At 30.0% G+C, this 17885-nt stretch overlaps 2 protein-coding genes across 7 annotated transcripts in view; one reads left to right on the plus strand and one right to left on the minus strand.

The window, feature by feature from the left end:
• LOC129912716 (biogenesis of lysosome-related organelles complex 1 subunit 4) overlaps positions 1–17885 on the plus strand; it is a 92823-nt gene that overhangs the window by 29813 nt on the left and 45125 nt on the right. The window lies entirely within an intron of this gene.
• LOC129912695 (zinc finger MIZ domain-containing protein 2) overlaps positions 1–17885 on the minus strand; it is a 46224-nt gene that overhangs the window by 21162 nt on the left and 7177 nt on the right. The window contains exon 1 of one of the 5 annotated variants that reach the window (XM_055991056.1): positions 7349–8269. The exons of 3 other annotated variants lie outside the window; for them this stretch is intronic. In XM_055991056.1, the coding sequence (XP_055847031.1) occupies positions 7349–7413 (65 nt within the window). In that variant the 5' untranslated portion in view covers positions 7414–8269. Of the gene's footprint in view, positions 1–7092; positions 7261–7348; positions 8270–17885 lie in introns of those variants that run through there. One more of the 5 variants, XM_055991057.1, reaches the window with a different exon arrangement.

A 17885-nucleotide genomic window follows, 5' to 3' on the forward strand; every position in this document is an offset into this window, starting at 1 on the left:
ATAACAAAATACCGTTATGAACAAAAAATAAATTATTGTCATCCTAAAAAAACTGGTTTTAACATTTTTTTTTGTTATCATAGATGATATTGGATTTTGTTTTTGTTTATTTATAAATTTATTTCACAAATACTAAATCAGCCAAATGAATTTGTGTTGTGATGACAACAACATTTTGCATTGTTTATAATTTATTATATTTTTGTTAAAATTACTGTTCAATGGACTTAGTTACTGTGGGAATTATATTTTTAAATTCTTTTGGGGAGTTTGCGTTGAGTTATTGTAGATATGAAAAAACAAAACTTTGTTTACAAATTAAAATAACACATAATTGCGGACTGAAAGTTTCGTTAAGTTTTCGTTTTATTTATTTGTTGTGAGTTAAGGACCGAAATTTGACAGCTTTCAACAAGTGTTGTAATTGATATGAAAATAAGCTTAATTCTTCCAGTCATTATGACTGACTTGCATATTTGATACATTGCCTTATCAAAACTATTGCTTCATTTATGCCAGTTAATGTCCATTTTTGTTGCCAACGCTATGTTAAGGAATGGTAAGGCAGTTCATATTTTTACATAGTGGCTGTCAATTATATTCTTTTATTTTCCACTTAAGCAGCATTTTCTACACTGTCAAATTGGCAATATAGTTTCCGTCTTTTATTATTTTAATATTTTCAATTTCTGTATAACATCCCTGATTGCACAAGGACGTTATATATTAAATTGAAATAATTGTCAAAATTTAATTTGAAAATTAAATTTAAGCCATTTAGGATATACATTATGCTAAAAAAAAGTTTGATTGAAATCAATTCCAATTATTTAAAATAAAATTGAATTAATATGCTTCAACAGTTTTTTAAATAAATATTTCCCTCCTTTAGTTAGGTCGGAACGAAAATCTCTTAATTTTACCGGATTTGTATTAAGAAATTCAATCGCAATATTACTCTCCCTATTATTTTAGTTTTGTTTGATTGTGTTCTCCACTCTATAAAGACCTAATTTAGTTACGTCATGACAGCAAAAAATAATACTTTAAGGGTGGAATAAGCATGTGTGACGAAATTGATTCGACACCCTGTACATAGATACTATATTACAGTTTACTGACGTTTATATTTGTTTTTTCTTTTTTTTTTTTTTTATGATACAATAGTTTTTGTATGTGTTTCGTTGTTTTATTAATTGTTTTTTACTTTTTTTTTGTTGGATAAAATGATTTTCTTTTCTCACGCATTCTACCATCTCTATCAACCATAACCATTGACTGGTGGCAATGGTGGTAGTGGTGGTGATGGGTGTAAGTCAAATAACTTATGAACACACACGGGGGTGAAAATACTGAAAATTCAACGACTTTACGAATTTTGCACCAAATTCGTGGTGATAGATGTTTATTTTTTTTCTATCTCTTTCCCTTTCTCTCCCTGACTGGTATTTGTAGCGCCATATTATTATTTAATATTATTTCTACATCATTCTTTAGCCAGATATTGGGGTGGGTTTCATTTTTGGCTTAATGACATATTACGATTACGAGTGAATGATGATAGCTGAATGGAAAAGTGACAGTTGTGTATATTACCTACCTATCGCTACTGCCTGATGTTTTTTTCTATGTACATGTAAATGTGTATACAAATTTGAATTTTTGTATGAAAATTAAATTTCAATAATTTAATTTTTTGTTTACAAGCAAAAGTTAGCATATACAAAAAAAAAACAACATTGATGTTGTATCGTTTCGTTTCAGTTTTTTGGTTTGGAATGTATAATGACTCTTTGCTGTTGTAATGTAATTAACATTTTATCAAAATAAGCATTTGTGTTCTATTGGTTATTGTATCGTTGCAGTAATGAATATCAATTTTTAAGGGATATCGTGTAGCTGTAGTAGATTGAGAATCATTAAGCGATTTTTCAACAGGGGTGTTAGTGTGTTGATTATTTGAATTGGATATTTAATTAAATTAAAAATCCAAAATGCAAATTGAATTTTTGATGTTTATTTTGTTTTTGGTTGAAGGAAAATTTTTGAAAATTATTATTATTTTTCATTGTGTTTTTGACTTAATTTGCGTTATTCAGTCAGTCAAATACTTTGACACGATTGACATAAGACGAAATGTAAAATTGTCTGATTTTTTACTAAATTTCAGTGACCACAACAAAATTGCGTATATAAAAGTTTTATAATACAATTATTTTTCATATATGTTTTATAATACAATTAAAAAAGAGATAGGTTTAAAAAAAAGTAAACAAACAGAGCTAAATGACAACTGACTGGATATTCGTTCACTATTTGTTAGGTATAATTTAAAGATCCAAACAAAATGATCACAATTGTGTGGTGTGAACACATGAACTTGACTTATCGAAAAACTGGAAAAGGTGGAAACACATGGGAAAGTTTTGCATAAAATGTGTTAAAATTAAATTATGAATCAAATTTATTTCACTTGAATTGACATTTAGAAGCTTATGAACAGATTAAAAGTGACAGATCTTCCTGGCTAATTTTTCTTGAATGTAAATTTTCGTTGATTTTTCGTCCAAATGTTGTCAAGTCTTTTTTTTTTTTGCATCATTCTTCAACAAACAGGATGCAATAAAAACCAATACACCTTATGTACGTACATAAGGAATTTCCCATAGACAACAAGAACAAAACCAAACTACAAACAAAAAACCGGTCAATTTCAATATAGAACACCTGTGTGCAACATAAATCTACCTGTTCACACTGTGCATTTTGAGTTGAGTTGAGTTTTTTTTTTTGTATATTATACATAAAATTTAAAAGAAAGAAAAAAATGAACATCTTCTAAGTGAAGAGATTATTCATCTATTGAAATTTCATCATTTTTCATTTATTTCGTTGTGTCTTCTTTTATGAAATTTGTATTTTTGGTTTCTTTTTTTTTTTGGTAAATATTGTGTTGTGTTGACTATGTATAAAAATACCTACAACAAAGAAATCACATTGAAGAAATACAAAAAAAAAAGAATAGAAATGTTTTCGTACATTTTGAGTTGCATATAGTAGGTAAACGTTGAGGTTTGAAAAAAATCTATTTAAACCTAATACCTTTTTGGTTTACTTTAAAGAACCAAACCATATTATGTCTACCTACAAAAAGATTTGTAAAATATCCTTTTTCTGTGCAAGAAGATAAAAGACATGTACCGCCATATTAAAAATTGTGTACATTACTTCATTCTTCTTAACATTTTTTTAAAGGAAAAATAGAATACAATTTCTGGAAAATTCCATACTACCCTTCATTTTATATATAGAAACAAACATTTTTGTATATAACTGATGTACCTAAGAAACATAGGAAAATTTTCAAAACTATTCTAACAAAAAAAAAAAATTGCCTGCAATAAACTGTCAAATAATATCAATATAAGATACCAGCCAAGAAGTTGTTCAAAAGTTTATGAATGAACTTGGTTTGTCTATTGTGAATGCTTATTGTTTCTGTCATTATCATGCCACGTGTGTATATAGTGCAACACACTACGAGTAGTACTTGAATTTATATCTTGTGTGTATTCGCCACTGTATTTTAATGTCACACTGAGAGTTCATAGCATGGAAAAGAAAGTCTAATCCACTTGCTGCTGGCTTGCCAAGACTTAATTGTGTGTGAAAACAGTGAAAGACCACGTAAAACAATTGAACACAGTTTGATAACAAAAATACTTGGATGAGGGTTCGTTTTCACATTTATGTATACATAAAGCAAAAGCAAAAAAATATGCACTTGACATTTTCACCGGGATCAACTAATTAAGATATTTTTTATGAGCCTTTTTTTTTTTTTATTGGTCAGTTGTCAGTGTCAACTTAAAGTTGATATGATTTTTTGACTGACTGCCCAATAATAATGATCGCTGTCATTAACAGTTTTATATCATAGCTGGGTGAAAACGGTAATTTTTAACAAAAAAAAAAACATTTTAAACCTTCAGAAAACAATTTGTCTTTGACAGATAGCATTTCTGACAGCTTACCTTGTCATAATAAATTTTTTCAAACAAACTGTCTACCACATTTATCTGGTATGGCTACACGTGCGCTCAGATCAAGCTCAATCAAAAAAAAAAAATAGTGACGTATGGTAAACATATAACAGTACCTTCGTGTCAATTTCTTGACACACACGCTTTACAATTTTAATTATTACGATATCAAGATCACAGTACAGATATAGGTATGTTTGAAAAAAAAAAAAATTAAAATTATTGCAAGCAAATATAGCAAGATAATTATTGTTTTGCCGTATATAAGTACGTTAAAGTACACAAATCCGCATAGTTTAGAATAAGTATTTTATATGATTGTTGAATGATGGAGACTTTTTTTGAATATTAATTATTTCATTTGGTTAATTAGCACCTTTTTAAAAACGCTAAACCCGAGAGGTTTATTATTTCTATTTTTTTTTTTTTCAGATTTTATTAGAATTTTAATTGCGTTGTCTATAATTTTTTTTTCTGTTCATATATCCAAGTGGATCATCATGTCGCATGATCTAAATAGCAATATGTATCAGTTCAGTATTAACCTATATCACCTGCTATTTGATGTTTGTTTGTTTTTTTTTTTTTTTTTGTTCTTAAATAAGGTCTGGTGTTTACTTTAAAAACAGAAAAAAATATAAGTATTATGTCTCTATTATTCAATATTAAACTGCTGGTTTTAAAAACTTCCGTACAATTACAAGTATTTTGTTTTTGTTGTTTTTAATTTCTCGTCTAAATAAAATGACGCTAAAAATGATTTGATTTTTTGTGTGGTTTTGATTGAAAAGCAGGTGTTGTTTGTTTAAGTTTTTTTTTTGAAGTTTCTCTGATAGTTAAGTCGGGTATAATAAATATATAGTGTCGTCTGTCTGTAGTGTATGTATATTTAACCGATATACGTTTTTTTTGCGGTGTTTTTTTTGTTTCTTCTATTTTTTTTTTTACGTATTCTGTTTTGTGTTCGTATTTTATGGCACTTTTTTTTTTGTGTTTTAACTTCAGGGTCATACAATGAAACCTTTTTGAGAGTTGACAGAATTTTAAATAGCTTTCTTGACTGTACCAATATTTTGCACAAAAAGTTTGAAATAAAATTTCTAATTTTGGTTGTTTTTCTTAAAAAAAATGTGACGTAGTGGGTAGATACAAAAATATATGTCAGAAAAAAAATTTTGAATCAAACATCCCTCAGTAACAGAACAAATTTGACAGAAAGTAGGTTTGTTTGAATATATTGTAGATATGATACATCAAATTTGACATTTGCTTGTGCAAATGACTTAAATATGGATTAGTTCATTGAACTTACTGCACTTTTAAAGAAAGAGAGATTTTTGTCTCTTATTTGTTAAGTGTTATAAAAATGAGTTTATATTCAAGAATTTTTTCAAGGGTGATTCTATTGAAGTGGTAACTAATATTTATGTTTTTAAAAGAATTTAATTTAAAAAATAGCCACATTTTTAAAGAAATTTACAGAGGAATTTTGTTGTAGCAGAAGTTGGAAACATTGCAGTTATTAGTTATTAAATTTGTATAGCCAATTTGCACCTTTTCAGATCTTACAAAATTGTCAAATCAGATGACTTTTTTGTCAATATTTTTTTTTAGACAAAATAAAAATTTTTCATACAATTATAAAACATTTTAGCACGTATTTTCTGTTGATAGATCGGGCAATAATTGTATCAGATTGAAAAAAATCATGTTTGTTTACTTTAGTAAAAATAATATTCTTATTAAAGATTAAAAAATTACATAAGTCGAATTATGCATTAATTTCACCGGTAGTAATTTAATTTTGTTTGACAACCTCATGGGGTTAGTTCTGTTTGTTTACTTTATTAAAATAAAAACTAATCTGACATAAACTGGTATAAACTGTTATATTGAGACATTTTTATTGCAATATACTAATTTGAGATGATTTCAAAATTTGCTTGTTGAATGGGAAATTTTGCAACATTATTTTACCTGGACTAATTAATTAAATATTGCAGTTAAAAGCAACATGAAAATTAATTTTTACTATTATAGTATTTATTCTAGTTTCTATCTTGATTTTTTAATGTGAGTGAAATTTATTTAATGATGGCGCGTTTAAATTATAAAATTGAATGTGCAATTTATTAATAAGAAATTAACAAATTAAAAAAAAAAAAGAACAACTAACAAGGAAAAAGATAAAGATTTTTAAAAGTTTGCCTGCAGTTTATAAAATTCTGTTTATTTCTAAATAAAAAAATTAATTGGAGTAGCGAATGAACAGTTGAGACTTGAAAGGTTTTGAATAAGTAATTTTATAAGTTCTTGAAACCGTAGATTAAGATATGTTTTTTATGATCAATATAAAAAAAAAATTATTTTTCAATTTTATTTTTTAATTTATGTTTTTTTTTGTATAGATTGTGCAGAAACAATTTAAAAGGATAATATAATAGAAGTTTTTAGAAGAAATTTTGATTCTTGAAGAAATTAATTCCAATGAGTGGGAGACCCTAAAAACCTTTTTGTAATTTTTGGTACAAACATTTTTAATCGATAACTATAACTTTTGCCAGTTGCTGTCAATATTTGAATTAAGTTTGTCCTCCTTGTAATTGGCTTGGACTTAATATGAAATTTTGAGTTTGGAAAACAGGTGTAATTAATCAATTTATTGTGATTTATTAATACCAAATTGTATCTTATTAACTTAACTGTAATAAAAGCTAATGAATATAACGAACATGAAGAAAACGACGAGAAGGAAAAAAAACAAAAAATGTTTAAGGTCAAACATTTGTAAACATTGTTGTGTTGTTTCGAGTTAAAAGTAAAAGATGCTGTCAGCTATTTAAATATTCACCACAGACAAAAAAAAAAAAAAAAAATAACACATGAAGCAAAACAAAAAATTATGTATAATAAGAGAAGTAACTTAAATAAAAAAAAAAAATATTTTTTTTAACACTGACATCGATTGAAAAAAAAGAAAATGAAATTATACAAAAAAAAAAAAAAATCAAGTACACATCTATTTTAAACGATTTTTTTTATAGTTTACCTAATATGTGCCAAATACTATTTCTCGCATTTATTTATAAATTTTCAATAATTATTTTTTTTTATGTATATATTCCAGTAGCTGTGTAGAGATAAGATTTTTTTTTTTGATTTTTCACTGGAAACACAATTTTTCAATTTTTGATTTTTGAAAAATTAAAAAAAAATTATTTTTCACTTTTCTTTTTTTTCTCTTCGTGTCACTGTTAACTTTTGTTTGGTTTAATTTTTTTTGTTGTATTTTGTAACAAACTTACTTTTTTAAATTTCGCTTCGATTGTTGTTTCGAAAACATGGGAATTTTGTCTACTAAAATTTGCATTATTTATAATAATCCACAGTTTAAAAAATTGTTTTGGTTTTTTAATCCATTTTTTTTTGACAGTTTGTCTACTATCAATGAAGTTATTATTTTTTCTTATCTTATTTAATTATTTTTTAAATTTTTGTGCTGAATGTGTTGTGTGTTTATCCAATGTTTTAAGTTAATCCTTTGGGGCAGAAGTTTTGATGTTTCAAAACACAGAGAGAGTGTCACACAAAATATTCACTTGTTATTATTTCTGTTGTATAAAAATACTTTTTTTTTCTTGTTGATAACAATTCAATATTTTTTAGTGTATTTTTATATTTTTTTTTTAATCAACTGTTACACGTTTTTGTATGCACTGTCAATATTTTATTTGTTGTTAAGTTTCACTTGTAACTTTTTTTTGACACAACAAAAAACTATTTATAACAATAATTTTATGTCTAGGACAATATTTTTTTTTTTTTTTTAGTAAAATACAATTTCTCAAGTGTAATCAGGGCCTTAAAGTACAATTATTTTTTTTTCAAAAATTTCAAGACGGTTTTTGTTATATATTTAAAAATTTTTTTTTTTTTTTTGATAATATTATTTTTACGATTTTCGCAAAGCAGAAATATTATATTTTTTGTATAGAAACAAAACCGGATTTTCCGCGTCTCACGTTCTCTCTAAAACAATTTCCCGACGACCACTAACCATACGTAGCGTGAAACAAACATGACGACATTTGACAGCAGCCGAAAAGGAACTACTGCCTGACTGTGTGCTACCTTCGATCCGAGACCATCATTTGTCAACCGTCAATGGTTCCCATCGGGCAATAATTACACATATGGCATATTACACACCAGAGCAGCACAGAGCCAGCTAGCAGCAACCCAACATGAAACTGATGATGAGAGAATGGAAACACACAAAATGAGAATACACGAAGGAAAGAGAGAGAATGTAGAGAAAACTGGCGCAAGATACAGATACAGTTATACAATTTGACAGATAGAAAAAAAAATCCACCTTAAATTGTAGTGGTGTAGCAGTAGTAGCAGCAGCAAAAATAAAACGATACTTTCTTATGTTGTCGAAAAGGGAATTCATGATAAAAGAGTGTGGAAGGAGGAAATGTTTGTTAGTGTTGGTTGAATCGAAACACTAACACTGTCATAAAATACTCTTTTATTTGATGTTTTAAGAGAAACTTTAGTGACTAAAATGAGGCCAAAACGACAGTTTATCGAGGAGGAGGAGGAAGAAGAAGAAGACTGAAAAACCAAAGGTGCGGAAGAAGAGGTAAAGCAGAAAAGATGAAAACGAAATAAAAAAAAAAAAAAGAAACTCCACACACATACATAGAAAACACAAAAGATACAACTACAGATACAGTATCTTATACCTGAATCGCATATTTGAGGTTATTTTGTATTATTTTTCGTTAGTTCATAATTTTTTTTTGTTTTCTTATAAATATTTTTATTTATTTTTTTTTTTGCTCTTTTGTAGTCTTTCCTTCATTTGCTTGTGTGTCGATAAAGGCCAAAACACACATACATACATCTAAACACACACACAGTCTTACATACATAGTGATATTTGGTATTGCTGACATGAGTACTGCAAAAGATAGACGACGACGACGTATCTCTATTTAGATAGATACATTTCATACACAGAATATAGAAAAGATACCGAGAGTAATGAAAACATAAACATTTCAGATGAATGAAGGTTTTATTCGTTCGATTTTGTCGAGTTAAATTATTATTTTTATTTATTTATTTTTTTTTTTCGTTGGTTGGTTGTTTTTTTTTTTTTTTTTTGGTTTCGATGTTATACTTTGTGTATTGGGGGAGGAATGTGTTAAAAATGTAAACGAGGACTTAAGTTAGGGTGACTGCACATAGCACCCCCTTCTAGAGTTGTCATGCATTTTTGGGTGACACTGACATTTTAGGGTGCAGATGCAAGCAAGCAAGCTTCGTATCTACATATAAGTGAATGCCTGAACCATCTGACAGTATTTGAAACATCAAAAGAAAAAAAATACCAACAACAACCAACAACATTTGACAGATATGCATTCGGCCCCCATTTGCCCCCTCCTTCGGCCTTGTTCTTATCTACCTTTTTCTAGCTTTAGCACAGGGCTTCTAGCTTCTAGTGTGCTCCTCTTTGACTAACTAAACTATTCCTTCCAACTGAGAACTGACTGTGGTGAATGGTTGGTTGGTATTTTTTGTTGTTTTTTTTATTTTATTCTTCTGAGTTTTGGTTCTTCATCTCTATACCATTGATGATGATGATGATGTTTTGTAAATTCACATTGGTAGTGGTTGGTGGAGATGGTAAATGGTGGTGAAATGAAATGCACAAGGCAGGCAGGCAAGCAAACAGGCATAAGAATGGTGTGACGAAACGGAGACGAAGAGACGACGACGGTGACGGCGACGCGCGGTATGACCCTTCGGGTTATTAATAGCCCTTCAATCCTTATCCTGTTCTCCTCGTTCTGTTGTTCTGTGTTGTTTTGTGTGTATATTTTGGTGTAAAATGTTCGTTCTGCCGTCATCGTTGTGTCGTTTTGTGGTGCATTTTTGTTTGTTCGTTAGTTAATCATATCGTTTGTGTATTTGAAAATGTGTTCCGGTGTGTTGTTGCTGTTGGTTTGGTTGTTGCCGCTGCCGTTGCTATTGCTGCTGCTGTAGCTGTTCCCTGTGTTTGCTATGTTATGTTGCTTTGCTTTGCTCAGTGCGCTGCTTACTTTTTGGTGGTGAAGAGAGAGAGAGAGAGAGAGATTGCACTTTCGAGTGAGGGTCGTCGCCGTCGACGTTGTTGTCGTTGATGTTATGATCGTTTTGTGTTTGTTGAATACCAATTGAGTGTTGCCAGATTGTTGGGACAAACAGGGTCGTTTCATTTGGAGTCTCACTAAATGTATACTTTTATAAATAAAAGGCATGCGTGTTAGAAAGAGAAAGGAAGCAAATTAGCTTTTGTTACGGTTTTTCGTTTTGATTTGGAAAAGGTAGGTAAATCTTTTGAATTTGTGTTTTATTTTATTATTTTTTTTTTCATTTTGTTTGTTGTAGGTATTCTTCTGATGTTTTTTTGGTTGTGTGTGTGTGTGTTTGTTTGGTATTTTTTCTTCTTTTTCTCTTTTGTTTGATTTATTTATGTAGGAAGAGGAAGTAAAGTGGTTGAATAGTTTATAGTGATAGATTTGTGTGATATTCATTTATGGCGTTTATTGTTGGGTTCGGTTTGGTTGGTGTTGCCATCGAAAAGAAATACAAAAAAAAAAAAAACAAAAAATATTTGGTGAAACTGTGTTTGATTAATGTGGTAGGTAGGCATAATGGAAGGAGGTGTTTTGTTATGCTTTATATGATAATCCTTAGGATGACAAAGTGATTAGTAACACGAGATATATTTTCTGAGAGAGAGAAGGCGCACATAATCAGGCGACAAAATGAAGATGTGAATCAGTCGTTATCGTTTTGAATGGTTAATTTGTTTGATTTTGTTGTGTGATTTGAATTGAAGGAATTTTAATATTTGAAAAAAAAAAAAAAAAAAATGATTGATACTGTTGAATGAGTATTTAACTTTTCAACTTAGGGAAATGAATTAAGTTGATTTTATTAAGGAATTTAATTGAAAATAAATGAAATAACGTTTAATTTAATCGTTTCAGGAACAAGATGTCCAGATATTATGATATGACATAGTAAATAATTGGTCAAATAATGAAATATAAACGTTGGGCGCCATTTAGTAATGTTTAATTGAAGGTCTAACATACAATAATTTAACTAGGTTTTGTGAAGCGTTGTAATAAAAGCACTTATTAGTCCAAATGTGGAAAATTGGTTGCACTTTATCATGCTTTACATAAGAAACTTCATACTTTGGAGTTGTGTTGGGTGTCTATTTTTTTTATTTGAGAAAAAAAAAAACCATTTTTGACCCAGGGAAGTCTCAATTATCTATTGATTTTTAAAAACCCAATTGGAAAAAGAAGTAAGATCTAACTTCCAAACAATACAATACTTTTAAGCTTTATCCCAAGATTGCGATTGTTAATTGGACACAAATACTAAATAATGCCATTCTCATATAAAATGGGATCATATTAGCTTAAGAAAATATAATAATATTATATTTTTTGATTACAAGATTTATTGTCTGTAACAGAAGTTAATTGTTGTGGATAGAGCTTGATAAAAAATTAAGAAGTCGATATTTTTAGAAAAAAAAAATCGACGGACTATGATTTTCTATTAATAAACGCGTTTGCATTGCACGCCACTTACAGTATGAATTGCCTCATTGTATTATATTAAGCAAAACGATACACTCATAAATGAAATAAGTTATTTTCAATACTCTGGTCCCCACGTTGGGCGCCATTTGTAACGTACTCTGTCTTATTGCATTAGTTAGAATTTGAGCAACACTGGTTTTAGATGATGCCGACTCGTTAATTGTGTAAGAGATTACTGCAAAGCATTTCAAAGCCGATTTAAATTTTAAATTTTAGTTGGTTAGAAAACGGTTAAAACAAACAGTTTCCTGTTATTTTTTAAATCAATGTCCCTGTATCAAGTGCAGTTTAAATATAAATCGCTGTGTGCCATTAAAGAACTAATTTTCTTTAATTCTATTAACTTAAATTATTATAAAAGTAGAACTCTTATACTTGATTTTTCTGTCAATTTCTGGTAATGTATGACTTCTGTGTTGGAGCCAATTTTAACAAACGTGTTTTTCCATTTTCCAGCGTTTTGCATCATAATAGGCTACTTTATAGCATAAACTCAACATAATTGAATAGTAAAACGCTCCAATCCAAAGAAATAATAAGTTTTCTACCATTCTGTGAGTAAATGTCCTCACGTTGGGCGCCAGTTGTAAACAAGTTTTTTTATTGCATTAATTTAACAATAATTGAAAGAAGAACGAAATGTAATGTAACTCTTAAATAAAATATTTTTTTTCAATATTCTGATTACAAATGTCTTCGCATTGGGCGCCATTCACAAAATATCTTAAAGTATTACATTTTATTCATCACTTATTGTGATGCTAAGCAGGATTTCTTTTAAAAATTATACAATAACATACCTGGTAAGTGATCGACGTCGTACTTATCATTTGCTCATTTTGAACATATGGTTACAAATATATTTATACAGAAGCATTTCATTCAATTTGCGTGCACTTGAATTGCAATGTTTATCCAACAAAAACACTGTTTTTAGTTCAGAAATGCATCAAAGAAATATTTGATCTAGAACACCCACTGAGCGTGTTGCTATTCTGACACGTTCCTAAAAATTCCACAAAAGGCTTTATAGATCAGTCTGTTCTTTTAACGTCATTATTCATCTGTCATAACATCTTGATCATTCTCTTTTAATCTTATTAATAAAACTTCAAAATTACCATCAATATTATTCGTTTCATGTTTTATATAAAAATAATAATAATTCATCCAACATACTATACAATACAAAATTAATTTATATCGTCATTCATTGCTTTCCCGCTGTGTTTGCTTATACACAAAACCAATTTAATGCACTCACAACACAACAAAAAAATATAATACCCATACCTATATAGAACTACAAAAAAAAAAAACCAAGCAACATGCATATTACTTTTCTCTTATCCTTTTGCCAGGACATCGATATATGTAATATATTCCATAAAAAGGTCCTTCTCTCTATATTTTTATTTCAATTTATTTTTACAATATACTATATACCCCATTTCATTTAGAAAAAAAAAGAAAGAAAAAGAAAATATGTTTGCGTGTATACAAGAAATATTGAAAAACATTAATCCACTTCATCATCGTTGTCGCCATCGCCGTCGTCGCTGTCGGTCGTCGTTGTTGCCATATCGTCATGTCCATAAATAGGAAGTTCAGACGCTCCACACACTAAACATACATACAATAATAATGTACGTACATATATTCCCTTCTCATCGTTGTCGACTCTCTCTCTAAGTAGTTTGTTCTTGTTGTGAATTGTTGTATAATTCTTCCTTCCTTCATAGTTAAAAGGCCCGAGCATTAGACAGAGGCAGCACAAAACACACATATTTGGGGTGATAAAAAAACATCCCTTTTCATTCATATTCCGTATTGTTGTCGGTATTGTTGTATCTCGGAGCTAGGAGTCTTAGCCACCACCACCGCCGCCGAATCAACAACTGAAATATACTCGGAAACTCAGTTCATTTGAAAAATTTCCGTTTTATTTCCGACTAAAAATATGGGCATCCAGAAACAGCAGCAACATAATCTAAAACCAATTGACACGTGCATTCGTGCAACCTCTGACTCGAGAGATTGAGAAGAATTAAAAAAAAAAAGATTGAAACGTGTGTTCATATAAGGACGAGTTAAGCGGCCTTAAATGCATCAAAGTGTTGGTGTGAATGAGAGTCTACCCTTTGGTTGCTTAGTTGATAAATCTCTTATTTAATAAAAAAAAAAAAAACAATATAGAAACAGTGCTGAGCATAGAAATTAATAAATCGATTAATTTGGTAATGGGAATAGTATTTGAGACACTAATTCTAGAAATTTTCCATTTACTGACAAGCACACTAACATAACTACAGCTTTGAGGGTAGGTTTTTGGTAGATCACTTCGTTTAGTGAAAGAATTTTGCTTAGCAAGTTGATTATCCTTGACGAAGTCTCCAATGATTATGAATGAATTTCCTTAGCAATTTTCTAGAAAATTTACTATTTAGGGAGATCTAAAAAGCGTTACCAACAGAAGTTAGTACTTTAAAACTTAAATAACACAATCATAACTCTATTTTTAGGTCTAATGTCAAGCATCTCTAACGACTATTTAAGCGACTATTAAAAAAAAACCTTTGGTCGGGAACCAATGAACTCGGCCCCATATAATTGATGCCATAGCCATCAGCTAGCAAAAATAATAAAAATAATGTTTTTTTAAATTGTTGTTTTTTTACCATCATATAATTCAAATCATGTCAATTACTTTGGAAGTGATCTACCAGAGGTTGTAGGTATTACTGAGTACATCATATTTGAAATTTTTCGTATACCTTCAAAATTTCAAGTTATCGTCAAAAAACGGGTTTTCATTGTTTTCAGATTTCAACGATTTTTTACTCAGTTATTTTTCGGTCAGTTTCAGATTTTTTTACAGTTCTAAACAGAGTTCTTGTTCATTTTGAAAATATTTTTTTATTATGCTCAAGCACCAAATTGGGTGTAGATTTTATGGGCTTAATCTCAAAGTACAACATTTTTCACCGTTTTTTGAGTTCGGAGACCGTTTTAAGCTACATTTTGTGTTTTTTTTATGAGCGATTGCTGTCGTTCTATCTTTGCCTGTTGTTTTTAAAGGGAAACCGACGAAGTAATTAATACCAGAGTTACGCGCGGCAGAGTTCCGCGCGTCAAAGTTGCGTCAAACCGAAGTTACGAAAAACCAAAGTTATGAAAGACCGAAGTTATGAAAGACCGAAGTAACGAAAAAACGAAGTTACGAAAAACCAGAGTTATGAAAACTGAAAACTAGATCCAAAAACGTCTTGTCGTTTAAAAAAAAAAACCAAAACTACTTTTTTTCTAAAAAGCCATATATTTTTTTTTGAAAATTAATTTTTCAAAAACTGTTCCATTAAACAGATTTATTTAAAAACAAAATACAAGAACAAGTCTTTGGCTTTACAAAAAAGTACAGTACGATATTAATGGTATAACCGTTGATTTTAAATAAATTTTTTTTCAAATTAACTCGTTTTTATAGAAAATCCCCCCCTCCCGGCTAAACGGAGGGAAATAGACACCCCCGTCCCATAAATTTTTTTTCTTGCCTTGACTCAACCTATACGCTCTAGCTTTTTGGTACGTTCTTCCCGTTTATCATTCATCTCAATGGTTGCCAACCCAAAAACCACGTTTCATAGCTTTGGTGTTCATAACTCTGGTTTTTCATAACTTCGGTTTTTCGTAACTTCGGTATTTCATAACTTCGGTCTTTCATAACTTCGGTTTTTCGTAACTTCGGGTTTGCGTAACTTTGACGCGCGTAACTCTGGTATTCATACCTCCGTTACCATCTTACTGAATTTGTTTTTTTTTCGAGAAATTTAGAGGCATCTTTCTCCCTGCTCTACTGAAACATTGTACAACAAAAGTTTTGATATTTTGTTTAGTTTGGAAAAAAATATACGTTGGGCGCCATTTAGTATTTTTAAGGAAAAGCCATATTTTTCTACAGAACGTTCAATAAAGCAAGTGTATTGTCCTCTGATGGACGCACTTGGGACTGCCTTGCTGAATGGGAGTTAAAACCAAGTATAGCGGACGTAAGCGTGACAGGTCGTAACGCCTACAACTGCTGTAGTGGGGCAAACATTCAGCATGCCTGCTGCCACTCAACACACCATTATATTACTTAGCTCATGCATGTATTTTACCATTTAACGTTCAGACTAACAGTTCTTTATGAACAAAAAAAATCACAAAAATGTGGACAGAACTACACATATCCATTCTATTCCACAAACCTATCGCGTATGATTTTTATTTGCTATTTATTTAAGGGATTTGCTTTAATAGCAAACATAAATAGGTTCCAATCCGTATTACAACTAGATCAATTCATCAATCAGCAACGACATAACAGGTTCTCACTGGTCTTGGTTGGATATTCCGATCAAATTCTAAAAAAAATCTCTTAAATGGCGCCTAACGCCTTTTTGTTGTAGAAAGAATTCAAATCCCAGTTAATGTGAATTTAAAAAATCATTTGAACATTAAACCGCACAGTACTGTTTGAAAACTCATCTATTGTTCGTTGTTGCGTTTCTCTACATAAAACAACGAATAACCGACCGCCTTGACAACCCTTTTAACTTTATTATAATTTTTTTTTTTTGTTATATATTTTGATTATTTTGTATGAGTTTCCTTATTCAGATTTTAGCTTCCTAGAAATGTATCATCCACCAACCATCCAACAACCAACCACTACCACCATCATTGTTACTGAAAATTTGTCGATATTGATATTCGCGGATTATTTGCAAATCCTTTACGCGCATACAACCCTTACGAAGAGAATCAAAGTGGTGAGCCCCTTCTAATTTTGAGGTCTTTTGTGTGTTAGGCATGCTGAGAGGGTAAATGCGAATGATTGGCAAGGATGAATACAATAAGGACATCTACTGGGCATGAATGCGGCTAGCAATGAACAAGAATTGCTAGAAGGACCAAAAAAGGACACATTTATCAAAAAGGAGCAAACTATGCCATGATGATGATGATGTTTTTATCCCTTCGAATTTATTAGGCATTTTATTTTATTCTCTTTCTCTCTATATCATTGTCGTCGTCGTAGTCGTCGTCGTTTTTGCGATTCTTTGATTGTGTGCGTCTACTGTTTACTGTTATGCTAGTGTGAGTTCTTTGTTGATAATTTTTTTTTATTTTGTATTCTTTTCCATTTATATCCTTTCATCTCCTTTGTGGATCGTTTAAGGGTCATATTGAGACGAGATGATGCTTCTTTTTTTCTTCGACACCGTCATCCTCTTCGTCGTCGGGGATTTTTTCTATTATACGCAGTATGATGACAATAGGATATCAACCCCCGATCTTCGACCATTTTGGTTACAGTTTTTATTTAATTCAATTTTTTTTTCTTTCTGTTTTTTTTTGTTTGTTATTTTCGGTTCTGAAGAGGGTTTTTATGTTGAAATTTTTCATTGACTAGGTATTTGCTAAAGAAATTAGGAAGGGATATTTAAGGCTCATCGTTCATTTAATTGAAATTGCCTTGCGGCTCCTTGCTCCTGCTGCTGATTCTGCTGGTGTGGTGGTAGTGGTTGGTGGATGTGAATCGAGAAAAATGATATATTATATTGTATGGTTTATTAATGAAAATTATATTCAAAGCTGTCAGATTAACTTTTGTAAGAATCGACAACGACGCCGTAAAGTAAAGATGTTATAATCAAAAAGTGTGTGTCATCAGCCTTAAGGGCTTCACACTTGAAAAAAAAACTGAACTTTGACCAGAAAGTGTTGATTGTTGAACTAAAAACGGGGCTTGTAATGAAAATTTAACAAGTTTTGAAAAGCTGTGAAAAGTGTGCTGCTACTTATAAGATGTACCTTTTATTAATTCAAGTTGAGATTAACATGTTTTTTTTGTTTGGTTGAGTTCATGCAAGAATGATGAATATACTTACAGAACACAACATTTGTACGTTGGGCGCCATTTTTCAAATATTGACACAAAACGTGAAAGATTTTATTAAGACTTTTGAACTATACGAGTATAATTATTCACTTAAGGAGAAATAAAATTGGTTAAATGGAAAAAAATTGACTATTAAATTGTTATTTGAAATATATTCCGATTGATCAGAAATTGACACAGAAAAGATCAATTCATTTCTGTTGAACAAAACTTCTATAC

Source organism: Episyrphus balteatus, chromosome 2, assembly GCF_945859705.1.
Source record: "Episyrphus balteatus chromosome 2, idEpiBalt1.1, whole genome shotgun sequence".
Classification (NCBI taxonomy): domain Eukaryota; kingdom Metazoa; phylum Arthropoda; class Insecta; order Diptera; family Syrphidae; genus Episyrphus; species Episyrphus balteatus.